This window comes from Mustela nivalis (assembly GCF_964662115.1).
Source record: "Mustela nivalis genome assembly, chromosome: 8".
In the NCBI taxonomy this organism is placed as follows: domain Eukaryota; kingdom Metazoa; phylum Chordata; class Mammalia; order Carnivora; family Mustelidae; genus Mustela; species Mustela nivalis.
This window is the reverse complement of record NC_139027.1, coordinates 40,586,979-40,600,961: the sequence shown is the minus strand read 5'-3', so window position 1 is coordinate 40,600,961 and position 13,983 is coordinate 40,586,979. Positions and strand designations below refer to the sequence as shown.

Below are 13,983 nucleotides of genomic sequence, written 5' to 3'. Positions count from 1 at the left end.
TTGCTAACAACTCTCCAAACACTAAAATGGAATCGGCCCCCATCCAAGGAATCCGTTGCCCTTCTCTGATAAGGCCTCCCTCAGTCTGTGACATTGCAGATCCCAGTGTCCCCATTATCCTAACTTACATCCCTGAAGTGAGCATTCACTCAGATATTTGATCAAGGACTGAAGCACTGAATTATGAGAGATTCAGCGCGTGTTCCTGACGTCCGGTTTGCATGTAATAACACAGTCTTTATGACAACTATAAAAACCAGAGTTTCTCCAAGTTGGGCCACAAAATGCCCGCGTTAGAATCTGCTATGCAACATATTTGAAATGCAGGTTCCCCGATCCCACTCCAGACCTACTGAGTTAGAATTCCCTGAGAAATTTTAAATAACCTCCTCCACCCCCAGATGATTTCACTAACACTAAAATTTGAGGACAACTATTTGGACCTTTGCCTTATGCTCCAGAATACTTTCTGGATGGCCTTGGATTTATAATGATGGCCGAAGGCCTCCCTGGTTTCTCTGTGTGTAACTTTGATAAGGGAAGCACAAAAGCTATTAGAGACCAAATACAGAGCATTCACTGGGTAAGTTTTGCTGCCCAGCAAGACCCAAATACCTAGCACAAAGTCAAGGCTTGGTGATAAGATTGGGAAAGACAACTGGGGTAAGTCTTTTAAAGCCAAAGACTCTCTCCTATTAGAAAAACAGTCTCCCAGTGTTACTAGTTGGCAGGTAATACTTCGGCTTGTGGGTTAGAGGGGTACGGGTCAGCTGAACGTGCAAAACCCTCACCTTGGGACTGTGGCTCTTGTCAGCTCTACACCAGTGTCACAGGCCGGGGGGCCAGCTCAGCCCTTAACGCCTTGTACACGGAAAGAGCCAGGCTAGAGACTAAGCTGCTAGGATAAAGACCTCTAAATACAATGACCAAAAGAAGATAAAAATTCACTTCCCTCTCAGCTAACAGCCCAGAGGAAGCCCTATGGGGGCAGGGAGTCCATGTTGCTCTGTGAGCTCATCTAGGGACCCCAGCTGGAGGGTTGGCTCTTCCAGCCTCAACAGCTGGCGCTGAAGAGGGGCTCCTAAGTTATGTGATGGTGGAGGGACAGGCTGGTGTGTCAGGAAGACTTTTTGGAGGAAGCGACATTTGCATTTGTCCGTCTTCAAGTAGGTGAAAGGTCATGATGTAGAGGAGGCAAGACATGAGCAGCATGTCCGTCCTCTGAACAAGAGTCCTCCCTTCCTTTTAGCTGCACACAGCATTCCAATATGGAGACTACACTGCCCACCACCCTCGAAGCTGGGGCACAGCCATGTGACCAATTTTGGCTAATGGGGTGCAAGAAAAAAAATGATGTATGTAATTTCTGGGTCACATTTTTACGAGGAACCTGCTTTCTCCCAGAACCTGCTTCTTCAACAGCTAGCCTGCATCTCTGGGCCTAAAATGGCTGCTCCTACTGTCCCCTTTTTCCAGCCAGTGGGACAAGGGAAAGAGAGGGCTGGGAGAAAGCAGGTTCCTCGTAAAAATGTGACCCAGAAATTACATACATCATTTTTTTTCTTGCACCCCATTAGCCAAAATTTGGTCACATGGCTGTGCCCCAGCTTCGAGGGTGGTGGGCAGTGTAGTCTCCATATTGGATTGCTGTGTGCAGCTAAAAGGAAGGGAGGACTCTTGTTCAGAGGACGGACATGCTGCTCATGTCTTGCCTCCTCTACATCATGACCTTTCACCTACTTGAAGACGGACAAATGCAAATGTCGCTTCCTCCAAAAAGTCTTCCTGACACACCAGCCTGTCCCTCCACCATCAGATAACTTAGGAACCCCTCTTCAGCGCCCCATCATTTCAGGTGTCTGTGTCTATCACTGTGCCTACCACATTACTTCGAAATTACCCCTCCATGAAGATGGGTCCCCAGGGAGACAATGAACTTCTGGAAGAGAGGGAAACTAGGATATTAGTCATTTTTGTTTCCCTAGCCCCCGACACACACTAAATCTTCATGAATTTTTGAATGAGCAAGTGAATGAGTGTGGCTCTCAAGTCTCCCTGTGGCCACTTCTTGTCAAACACCATCTCCCAATAATGGCGGGTTTCACCTACAGGAAGCAGAAGAGGGCAGAGTCCAGGAAGAAGCAGGTTGCAAGGCCATCAGGAACCAAGGCAGAGCGCTCCTATCTGAGGGAGGGGTAGTGGCCCCTCACCGCCTGCCTCCCCCATCCTGACCTCTGCTTGGCCCTGCTTTGCCCTAAGTCTGGCCAAGCCCCTTCACTTCATCCAGGGAATAGCAAGGCAGCACCAAGGTGGCACTAAGAAAGGCCAAGGAAGGTGGCAGCACCTGCAGGACCCATTCTCCTCCTTCTAGTGACAGAACTGTGAGCCAGGGCCATTCCTGAGAGAGACAAGGCCAGCCTGTTAGTCAGGCTTCTAGCCACAGAGAACATTTTGAAATTATGCTTTCACTGAACATGGTGCCTGCATTAACTACCTCCTCTGGGAGAATTGGCTGCAAAGTGACCTCTATTTTCAGCAGACCTGGAAGACCCTAGCTGCCTAATCCCCCCCTTCTCCCCATAACTTAAGCATTCTCCCAGCATTTTATGTAAGTCTCCTGCTCCTTTTTCCATTTTCAGTATCTAAGGTAGAATACCACCTTGGCTCTGGCTGGAAGCCTCCTTGCTCTCCGACGCTGCCAAGAGCTCCTCGCGTCCCAAGGGCAGATCTAACTAAAACTCTTCTTTTTCATACCACTGCCTCTTGTGGAGAGAGATGGCATGCTGGGGAGTAACTGTGAGGGAAGGGAAGGCTGACCAACCTTGTTCGTCCACATATGGCCTATCTCCAGAGCTGTATGGTCCTGGACCAATATAAATTTGGCCTCTAACATCTTTCTATAATATCTTTCCAGTAGATGGCAGTAGTTTTCACAAAACGGGAACCCATGCTGGCCGTACCCGTCCTCAAGCCCAGCCTTCATCTTTAGCCAGGCAGCAACTGCTGCCCTGTACGTCCCACGGCTGCTGCCAGCCCAGCATCTCCCAGGACTGCTGTCTGCCTCTGACTTTTGTTAGGGTGAGGGGAGGGTAAGGGGCATGCCTTAAGGAAGTGTTTCCAGTTCAAGGAGATTCTCTGGTACCTGCTAAAAGATTAGTTTCATCTAAGAATCTTCCCTCTCTATGACCTCAGAGGCCATGGGCTGCCTCAGGGCAGAATTAGCGGGGACACGAGGTAGTTCCCACCACCACCCCCACACTTCCCAACTAACCAACCATCAGACCCGTTTCTCCCTTAGCCTGGAGGAGAGCTGTTCAGTGGCAGTTCTTGAAATCACTTCTCGAGGCTTCAGGGGTATTTCTCTACTTTCCCCTCTCTCCACTTCACTGGATTCTGCTATTAACCGCCAGAACTGTCCCCCACCCCAGGTCTTACCTATGGTCACATGTTGTAAAAATACACGAAAGACTGGAGGGTCTGGCCCAGCAGGGAGGGGGGAACCCAGCAAGTTGTCCCTTCAGCCCAATGTAGGACCTGCTGCCACAAACGAGTGGCACTCACACTTGATAATTACATCTGTGAAATGCATCTCCCCATTCCTGTTCTTTCAGACTTCTCTGGAAACACTCAACAAAGCCATTGCTGGCTTTGTGGTGATGTCTGAGGAGATGGAGAAGGTCTATAACAGTTTCCTCAACAACCAGGTTCCTTCTCTGTGGTCCAGCACAGCCTACCCGTCCCTGAAGCCACTAGGATCATGGGTCAAAGATCTTATCCTAAGGACTGCATTTGTGGATGTAAGAAAATTCATTGCTTTGGGGTTTGATGAACACAGTAGGCCTCAAAGTCCTTAGGAAGCCCTAGCGAACTGAAACACTAACAACCGTTGAAGGATCATCTGAACCCAAAGAGACAGAAACTTCCAGAATGGCATCAATTTGAAAGTCATGATGATCATAATGTACTTTGCCCTTGGCCCTAATTGCCACATGCCCTTTTAGTTTCAGATCTAATTCATGGGACCCTGCTATGAGGTACAGAACCAATCTGACATGGGTCCAAAGTGCCAGGTGTGACCTTGCTGTGGTCTGCCCTCTTCCACACCCCCTGAAATAACCAGTTTCTGGTTTTATGCTCAGGCTGTTGGGTGAGGAAAGGGAACATACAGGCAGTGAGAATGAGACTGGTGACTAACAGGCTGGTCGAGATTCAGTCTCCTGAGAGGCCCTCCAAAATCTGACTTTGATTTAAATGACAAACTCCATTTTAGAAAAACAATACATGATGGTGTGATGTTTCTCCTTTAGTTGTGGCTCAAAAGGGGGCAGCCTAAGTCCTTCTGGATCTCCGGTTTCTTCTTTCCTCAAGGATTTCTAACAGGTAACCAACCATGCTTTCCCAAGAAAAATCCCACAGAAAAGACCATGATCGGTTACAAGCTGGGTTTCTAGGAGCCGGGGAGAAGGCCTGGCTGCTAGTGACCTAACTGTGCATGGCTGACTATAGGGCAGTTCGGTGAGGCCCTGCTCTTCCACTCTGACTCGGAGAAAGGATGGCAGAAACAGCAGATGCTCCCCTACAACCTAATCCCTGCCCCTCTCTGTTGTGCAAGTGTGCCCTGCTGCTGTAAATGTCCACAGCATGCCCCAGTCCCGTGTGACCCCCATGCTTAAAGGCACCACCTGCTCCAGCCCACCTCAGCGCAGCTTCCTTCCCTCTAACAAATACTCCTTCCAGCAGCCCCCAAGGACTCCAGCTAGCAGGCCCAGCCTTATATACAGCCCATATAAAACAAGCTGAGCAGGACTTTGAAGTTAGGGAGATGGGGCTCTGGAATTCCTGCACTGGCTTATCTCCCTCGATGCAGAGCAGTGCCCTTGAGACTTGGCCTTCCTCCCTCTCTTCCCAGCCCTGCCATGGCTCCATCCCTCCCAACATCACTGCAGGCTTCCAGTCTGATGAGCTAATTTGGAGTAAGGCATTAATGGTTGAGACTTCTCGCTGGAGTGGAAGATCTCAAATGCTAGAGCAGCCTGGCAGAGGCAAGCGGAGAAGTGGCAGTGTTGTTCAGAGGATCCAGCTTTCTGGTTTTCATATTTATAGGAACTCTTCAAAATCATGCTCGGAAATACAATTTGCCTATAGATGAGCTGAGTTTCAAATACAACATGATTCCCATCTACCGGGATCAAGCTGCAGTTACAGAAGCTGCCAAGACAGTGAAGTTTGGACAAGAATTGCCCATGGACTTGGAGGTACCATCCCTTGACTACTGTTACAGCAAAGCAGCCCTATCCCACGGCCATCTGAGATCTCAGCCATCCTTCCCTGGCCCCCTCTCCCACTGTCTCCCACATGCAGGAGCACGAGAAGCAGACAAGATTCACAGCCCTCAGACAAACTCCCCAGGCGAGCAGTGCCTAGATGGAACTGCCCAAATTAGCCTGATTTGTAGAGATGTTCTTTAAAGTAACACTGTTTATTTCTTTAGATTCCTATGGCAAGTTTCTCCTTCTTAATGGATAAAGAGGTTAAATATGAGGGTTTTAACAAGATGTTAAAAACAAGGGTTTCAGAATCAGGCAGGCCTGACTCTAAATTCTGACCTTCCCCTTTGCCAGCTAAGTACGCTAGAACAATGACCAGGGTGTCTGCATCTCAGCGTTCTCATCCCTAAGATGGGGCTGCCACCGGCCTCAGAGTGGTGATGCGGTAAGAATGAACCAGCACATAATGCTCCCACAATAAAGAACTACTATTACAGGCTGAGTCTACTGGCCGTTCATTGAGCTGCCCCCCAGCGGAAGTGATGTACCAACTTCATACATTATATAACCACAAATACACGGCATAACTTACAAGAGTGCACTAGAGAAGCAGTTTAAACTTCTTGCCTACATAGTTTACTCCTTCTAGAGCAGAAGTTCTCAAAGTGTAATTCCAATACAGGAGCTTGTGCATCACCTGGGAACCTACTAGAAATGCAAATTCCAAGGACCCATTCCGGATCTACTGAATCAGAAACTCTGGGCTGGGACCCAGAAATCTGTACTGTGACAAGTTCTACATGGGGTTCTTGGCCCACTAAAGTTTGAGAACCATGGCTCTAGAGTATCAGTGATTCTCAAACTTGACTGACAGGATCACCTGTGGAAACTTCTTAAACATCCCAGTGCCCAGATTACCCGCTAGTTACATCAGAATCACCCCTGTTTCATTAGGCACCATTATTTTCCAAAGCTCCCCTGGTGATTTGAGTGTACAGCCAGGGATGAGAACCACTGCTGCCAATGTGAGCTGCCCAGCTTCGACGTGCTAAGGAGATAGCGACGGGGACTGGAGCTCTGTGTACCAGTGAGCCGGATAAATATAATTCCCTATTTGTGCCACAAAATCAAACATCTGCTTCCAGATGGCTTTTTCCAAGAAAGTGTTCACGCACCAATCAACAGAGTTGTGGTGAATGGCTTGACTAAACTTTCTTAACATATCCTGGCATCAGTTAGTAGAAGTTGCTCCTGGATAACTCTGTCATCATCCACCCCACTCAGATCTGACTGATCTACTCTGCGCACACGAGCAAAAACTTACAAAGACAAACTGATCCAATATGCATGGCTTACTTATGAAATACTGTAATATCCCATGCCTCTTAATTGCCTATATTTAAAATGACAATAAAAAGAGTTACCCTTTTAAGGAAATTTGAGCATCAAAATGCTTTTTAAAGAAAAGAGAAAATAAATTGAGAGTTGCGCTCCTCATTATTTTGAGCCCCTTCTTAGCCAGGAGGGTGTCCCAGGCCCATATCAGGAATAACCAAGGCCACGGGAAGGCATCCACATAAAAGCTCTCACTGAGGCCTTCCAGGATGCCGGCCCTGCTCTGTGCCTGGCACATTTTTACCCGCCCCAGGAGGCTGGCTCTGACAGATGGAAGCTTACGCTGACCACCAAGGCCTCTGTTCCTCCACCCTGCCTTAACCCACACCACATCTCCGCCTGGACTGTGGGCCCTGGCATGTGACACTGCCTTAGAATCCCTGCCTTCTGTGGAGATGGCAGGTCACATCATGGGCCCACCTCGTGGTCCTCCCAGTGCCTGTCTCCCAGAGACTGCTTACACAGCTTTATTTCTGTTACACACAAGCCACTGTCTGCCCATCTGCCACCTTTGTGCAGTTTAGGAAAACATACTCCCTCTGGGTGGATGCCCACATGGCTCCCACACATGGCCTGGCACATGTATAGCAGGCTGGATTTCCAGCCTGTCCTAAGGCAAACTGCACAAGTGTACACAGCAGCCCCCAAGACAGGAAGGCCCCCTCTCTCCTCCCCGAACCTGCCCAGGAGACAAAGTTCAGGATGCTAAAAAGTAAAGACCAGCCAAAAAGATCTTACCATTCTTTTGTTCATGATAAAAATATACTACCTGTGTCCAAACACTCGGTCATCTGCCTGCAGGTGCAAAGCTCCAATTGTCCCAAAGATAACTAGCTCCACAAATGGCCAGCGGCACTCAGTGTTTGAGGAAGGACAACACGGAAGCCTACAACTGTCTGAAATTATACACCAGGGGTGGCATCCAGTCACGGGCCACTAAGGGCCAGGATCTTTCTCAGTCTCTCTCTCCTCCACCCGCTTTAAGAGAAACATGAAAAATCTAGAGTAATTTCTGAAAACAAAAAAGGAACTTTCCATTGGTGCTCTGTGTTATTAGAGATATAGAGTCTGTCTTTAGCAGGATACCCAGACCCCAGAAAGACCTTGCTAAACCAAACAGCCCTCCTATCCCACCCACTTCCCATGAGAAGGAGAAAGTCAGGACATAATATAGGATAGTCTGAAGCCCATCAATGGCTTCCCTATTAGAGATCTTAATGGAGTATGGAAAGTATGAGATTTGGTGTCAAACTGAGAAGTCATTTTACCTTTCCAAGCCTCTGTTTTTTCCTCTCCAGAATGTGAGTAATAATAGCAATCTGTAGAGTAGTTCTTAGAACTAACTGGTGAGGATGTGGGACTCAGAAAACAGCCCACAGCAGCTAAGGCCCTTCTCCTCACCTTAAAACTTCTGTTCGTCTTTCAGTTGCCCTCTCCTCAGGATGGCGTTCTTGTTCATGGGATGTTCATGGATGCTTCTCGATGGGACAACACGGAGATGGTGATGGAGGATGCACTGCCAGGACAGATGAATCCAATGCTGCCCGTGGTGCATTTTGAACCTCAACAAAATTATGTGCCAAACCCGACACTTTACCACTCCCCACTTTATAAAACAGGGGCCCGAGCAGGAACGCTCTCAACCACAGGTAAGAATGTGTAAACACTGGCCCAGATGATGACAAAACACAAACTACAAAGTCAAAAAAAAAAAAAAAAAAAAAACGTATACTATGCAAGGGGAGATCTTAAACCAATTAGCAAAGCTTAAAAGGAGGCCACTTATAACATATTAATTTATAAATGTTATAAATTCTCTTTCTTTAAACTCTGAGAATGGATTGACAGTATAAAACTAATACTTTCTTCTATTCTAATAAGTAGAAAATAGAGCTTATTGAACAGTGACTTCTAATTTCAAAAAATGACCTGAGTACATACAAAAATCTCTTGCTCACCAAAACCACTGAGACTCATCATAGAAAATGGATTTGAAAATAAACCAAAAATGGAATGCCATGTTGAAGAAAGGGGAATCTGAGTGGGCCTGAAACTAAGACATAGCCCTGAAAAAAGGAACCAAGTAGAAAGCTGTATCAACAGAGACTGAAGGGGTGCCTGGGTGGCTCAGTAAGTTAAAGCCTCTGCCTTCAGCCCAGGTCATGATCCCAGGGTCCTGGAATCAAGCCCCACATTAGGCTCTCTGCTCAGCGGGGTGCCTACTCCCCCCCGCCCTCGCCTAGACTCTCTGCCTACTTGTGATCTCTATCTGCCAAATAAATAAAATATTAAAAAAAAAAATAAACAGAGACTGAAGATCTGCCCCATATAGAGTTAGGACACAGCTAAAGAGTGAGCAGGGAATGAGCTAAGGAAATCCCTCACAATGCAGCACAATGAGACTAAAAAAAAAAAAAAAAAAAAAGTGACATCATGAAAGGAACCAAATTTTACATTTTCTGGAAAGGAGAAATCTTTCCAATCTGGAAGGAGAAAGAGGATGAAAGAGAGATAATAATAGCTGATAACTTTCCAGAATTGAAGAAACACTGTTTTCAAAGTGGCCACACCATTGAACACTTCCACTAGCGGGATATAAGGGTTCCAGTTCCTCCACATCCTCACAACCACTTAGGATCATCAGTCCTTGTAATTTTAGATGTCAGGTAGGTGGACAAGAGAATATAGTGGTATCTTCTTGTGGTTTTATTTTGCATTTCCCTAATGACTAAGGATGCTAGCCATCTTTTCTGGTACTTATTTGTATCTTCTTTGATGAACTGTCTGTTCAAGTCTTTTACCTATTTTGTAAAAGTCATTTGTCTTATTATTGGCTAAAATTCCAATAGGAACTCTGTCTTCTCAGCAAGAGAAACCAAGAAAAGATAGTAATTAAAATGATGTTGCAGACAACCCTCTCAGGTCCCCTCCCTCCTTGGAAGCTTTGTACTCTCACTTTGTTATCACTAAATAGACCTTGTTTTGTGCCTGGGTGGCTCAGTCAGTTAAGCATGTCCATTAGGCACAGGGCCCCAGAGTCCTAGGATCCAGCCCACATCGGGCTCTCTGCCCAGCAGAGAGTCTGCTTCTCCCTCTCCCTCTGTGCGTGCTCACTCTCTTTCTCTCTCTCTTCCTCTCTTATACTCTCAAATAAAATAAAATACATTATAAAATAGATCAGGAAGAAAGAAATTCTTCCACAAATGGTGCTTGGACAATTGGTTTTACCAAACTTAGACCCTATGTCATACTATATACAAAAACTAAATCACCAATGGATTCCTTACACTTAATCATCACTAAATTTTAAAATTATTATTAACTGGAGGAGCAAGATGGCGGAGGAGTAGACATAAATATCATCAGGTCCCAGGAGTTCAGCTAGTTATCAAACCATTCTGAACACCTACAAACTCAACAGGAAATTGAAGACAAGAAGAGCAGCAACTCTAGGAACAGAAAAGCAACCACTTTCTGGAAAGTAGGACGTGTGTAGAACTGAACCCAAGACAACATATGGAAAGAGAGACTGCTGAGGGAGGGGCTGGCTCCAAGCAAGCAGTAGAGCAATGGAGCACAAAATTGGAACTTTTGGAAGTCTGCTCCACTGAGGGACATCACTCTAGAGGCTAAGCAGAGGGTGGAGAACTCAGGGAGAGTGTGGTCTCAGGACCCGTGGGGTCACAAAAAGACCAGGGGTGTCTGAAGCTGGCAGAGCTCCCAGGTATTGGAGCAGGGAAACTGGCTGCAAAGACAGAGCCGAGAGCCAAGTGAGCTCTCAGTTTGGGGCTACCTTAAACTATGGTCCAAGTCACAGTAAGGCCACTGCTCTTTTAGCAAGACCCCACAGGTGGCAGATCCAGAAGAGACACCCTTCCCCCTTCCTCCTCTGGGAGCAGCAGCACAGGAGCATGCTGCAGGAATCTGCTGGGTTTGGAGACTCCAAACAGGGCCATGTGCTAGAGATAGAAACACTCAGTCACAGGTTGGGTAAGCTCGAAATGTGGCCAGAGACCAGGGAGATGGGAGTGATTGACTGCTTTCCTTGAGGGTGCACTGAGGAGTGGGGCCCCGAGCTCTCAGCTCCTACAAGGGCTAGAGACTGGGAGGCCACCATCCTCACTCCTTCCTCCAAATCTGTACAGAAAGCATTCAGGGAGCAAAAGCTACCAAGAACAAACCCAAGCAGATTACTTAGCCCAACCCCTGGCAAGGGTGATGCAGTTCTGCCTTAGGCAAAGACATTTGAGAATCACTGCAACAGGAATCTCCCCCAAAGGACCAAGAACATTCAGCCAAGACCAAGTTCACCCATCAATGAGAACTGCAAAACATCAGAGCTACAGGAATACACCACAAAGAATTCATGGCTTTTCCCCATGATTCTTTAGTCTTTCAAAGTTAAATTTCTTAAATTTTTTTTATTTTATTTTTTTAATTTTTCCCTTCCCTATCTTAACCTTTTTAAACTATTTTATCTTTTTTTTTTAAGATGTTATTTATTTATTTGACAGAGATCACAAGTAGGAAGAGAGGCAGGCAGAGAGAGAGGAGGAAGCAGGCTCCCCACCGAGCAGAGAGCCCCATGTGGGGCTTGATCCCAGGACCCTGGGATCATGACCTGAGCCAAAGGCAGAGGCTTTAACCCACTGAGTCACCCAGGTGCCCCTAAACTATTTTACCTATCAATAACTTTTTTAAAAAATATTTTTAAATTTTCATTGTTATACTCATTTTTATCCCTTCATTGTATTTAACCTAGTTTTTTGTATACATATAGGTTTTTCTCTCTTTAAAATTTTGGGATACAGTTTCTTCTAACAGATCAAAATATACCTTAAATCTAGCACATGGCTTTGTTCTAGTCTCCAGCCTGATCACATTCTTTCCTCTTTTTTTTTTTTTTTTGTTCTTTTTCCAACCAACTTCCTATCTTATCAATTCCTTTTTTAGAACCTTATTTAATTTTCATCTTTACGGTCATATTCTATCCCTTCATTGTGTATACCCTTATTTTTGTGTGTGTAAGTTTTTCTTTCTTTAAAATTTTGGGAGACAGTTTCTTGTAACTAACCAAAATAACCCAAAATCAAGTGTGTAGCACTGTTCTATTCACTAGTGTGTGTGTGTGTATTCTATTTTTCAAATATGTATCTATTTTTTTTCTCTTTTCCTTTCACCTCCTTGCCCCCTGGTTTTGGGTCTCCTCCGATTTGGTTAGTGTATATTTTTCTGGGGTCTTTGCTACCCTTTTAGTATTTTGTTCTCTCATTCATCTATTCTTACCTGGATAAAACAACAAGATGGAAAAACCCACCTCAGAAAAAAAAAAAAAAAAGAACAAGAGGCAGTACCATGGCTATGGACCTAATCAATTCGAACGTTAGTAATATGTCAGAACTAGAGTTCAGAATGACAATTATCAAGGTGCTAGCTGGGCTCGAAAAAAGCATGGAAGATACTAGAGAATCACTTTCTGGAGAAATAAAATCCCTTTCTGAAGAAATAAAAGAACTAAAATCTAACCAAGTTGAAATTTTAAAAAGCTATTAATGAGATGCTATTAAAAAAATGGGAGGCTCTTACGGCTAGGATGAATGAGGCAAGGGAGAGAATTAGTGATATAAAAGACCAAATGATGGAGAATAAAGAAGCTGAGCAAGAAAGAGAAACAACTACTGGACCACGAGGGGAGAATTCAAGAGATAAGTGATACCACAAGACGAAACAATATCAGAATATTTGGGATCCCCAGGGTGCCTCGGTGGTTCAGTGGGTTAAGTGATGACCAGAGGGACATCACAGATATATTTAGAACATTCTATCCCAAAGTAACAGAATACACATCCTTTCTTGATCAAAGATAAAAATCTTTGCCTTTGGTTTAGGTCATGATCTCAGGGTCCTGGGATCAAGGCCCACATGGGGCTCCCTGCTCAGCAGAGATCCTGCTTCCCCCTCTCTCTATATGTCTGCCTCTCTAACTACTTGTGATCTCTCTGTCAAATAAATAAAATCTTTTTTTTTTTAATGTACAATTTGGTGATATTAAAAAAAAAAAAAAAAAGACGAATTGGGATCCTAGAAGAAGAAAGGGGCAGAAGGTATATTGGAGCAAATGATAGCAGAGAATTTCCCTAATTTGGCAAAGGGAACAAGCATCAAAATCCAGGAGGCACAGAGAAACCCCCCCTCAAAACTGATAAAAATAGGTCCACACCCTGTCATCTAATAGTAAACCTTACAAGTCTCAGTGACAAAGAGAAGATCTTGAAAGCAGCTTGGGACAAGACATCTGTAGCATACAATGGTAGAAATATTAGATTGGCAGCAGAGCTATCCACAGAGAACTGGAAGGCCAAAAAGGACTGACATGATCTACTCAGAGCACTAAATAAGAAAAATATGAAGCCAAGAATACTATATCCAGCTAGTCTGTCATTGAAAATAGAAGGAGAGATTAAAACCTTCCAGGAAAAACAAAAACTAAAACAATTTGCAAACACCAAACCAGCCCTACAGGAAATACTGAAAGGGTCCTCTAAGCAAAGAGAGAGCCTAAAAGTAACAGACCAGAAAGGAACAGAAACAATATGCAGTATCAGTCACCTTACAGGCAATACAAAGGTACTAAATTCATATCTTTCAATAGTTAACCCTAAATGCCCCAATCAAAAGACAAAGGGATTCAGAATGGATTAAAAAAAAAAAAAAAAAAAACAAGACCCATGGATATGCTCATTTTAGACCCAATGTGAAAATGTCTATGCAACCTAAAGCAATCTACACATTTAATGCAACCCCTATCAAAATACCATAATTATTTCAAAGAAATGGAACAAATAACATTAAAATTTTATCAGACAGAAAAGACCTCAAATACCCAGAGGAATGCCGAAAAAGAAAGCGAAAGTTGGTGGCATCATAATTCCAGACTTCAAGCTCTATTACAAAGCTGTCATCATCAAGATAGTATGGTACTGGCACAAAAACAGACACACAGATCCACATAACAGAATAGAGAGCCCAGAAATGGACCCTCAGCTCTATGGTAAACTAATCTTTGACAAAACAGGAAAGAATGTCCAATGGAAAAGATAGTCTCTTCAACAATATGTTTGGAAAATTGGACCACCACATGCAGAAGAATGAAACTGGACTATATCCTTATACCACACACAAAAATAGAATCAAAATGGATGAAAGACCTCAACATGAGACAGGAATCCATCAAAATCCTTGAGGAGAACACAGGCAGCAACCTCTTTGACCTCAGTCGCAGCAACTTCTTCCTAGAAACATCACCAAAGGCAAGGGAAGC

General features: G+C 44.8%; 1 protein-coding gene across 5 annotated transcripts in view; it reads left to right on the top strand.

The window, feature by feature from the left end:
• The window catches only part of DNAH6 (dynein axonemal heavy chain 6), a 220,051-nt gene that overhangs the window by 203,337 nt on the left and 2,731 nt on the right, over positions 1–13,983 (top strand). For 3 of the 5 annotated variants that reach the window (XM_082743451.1, XM_082743450.1, XM_082743454.1), the window contains 4 exons: positions 3,612–3,797; positions 4,308–4,380; positions 5,104–5,255; positions 8,089–8,311. In XM_082743451.1, the coding sequence (XP_082599577.1) occupies positions 3,612–3,797; positions 4,308–4,380; positions 5,104–5,255; positions 8,089–8,311 (634 nt within the window). Of the gene's footprint in view, positions 1–3,611; positions 3,798–4,307; positions 4,381–5,103; positions 5,256–8,088; positions 8,312–13,983 lie in introns of those variants that run through there. The other 2 variants (XM_082743452.1, XM_082743453.1) reach the window with 2 other exon arrangements.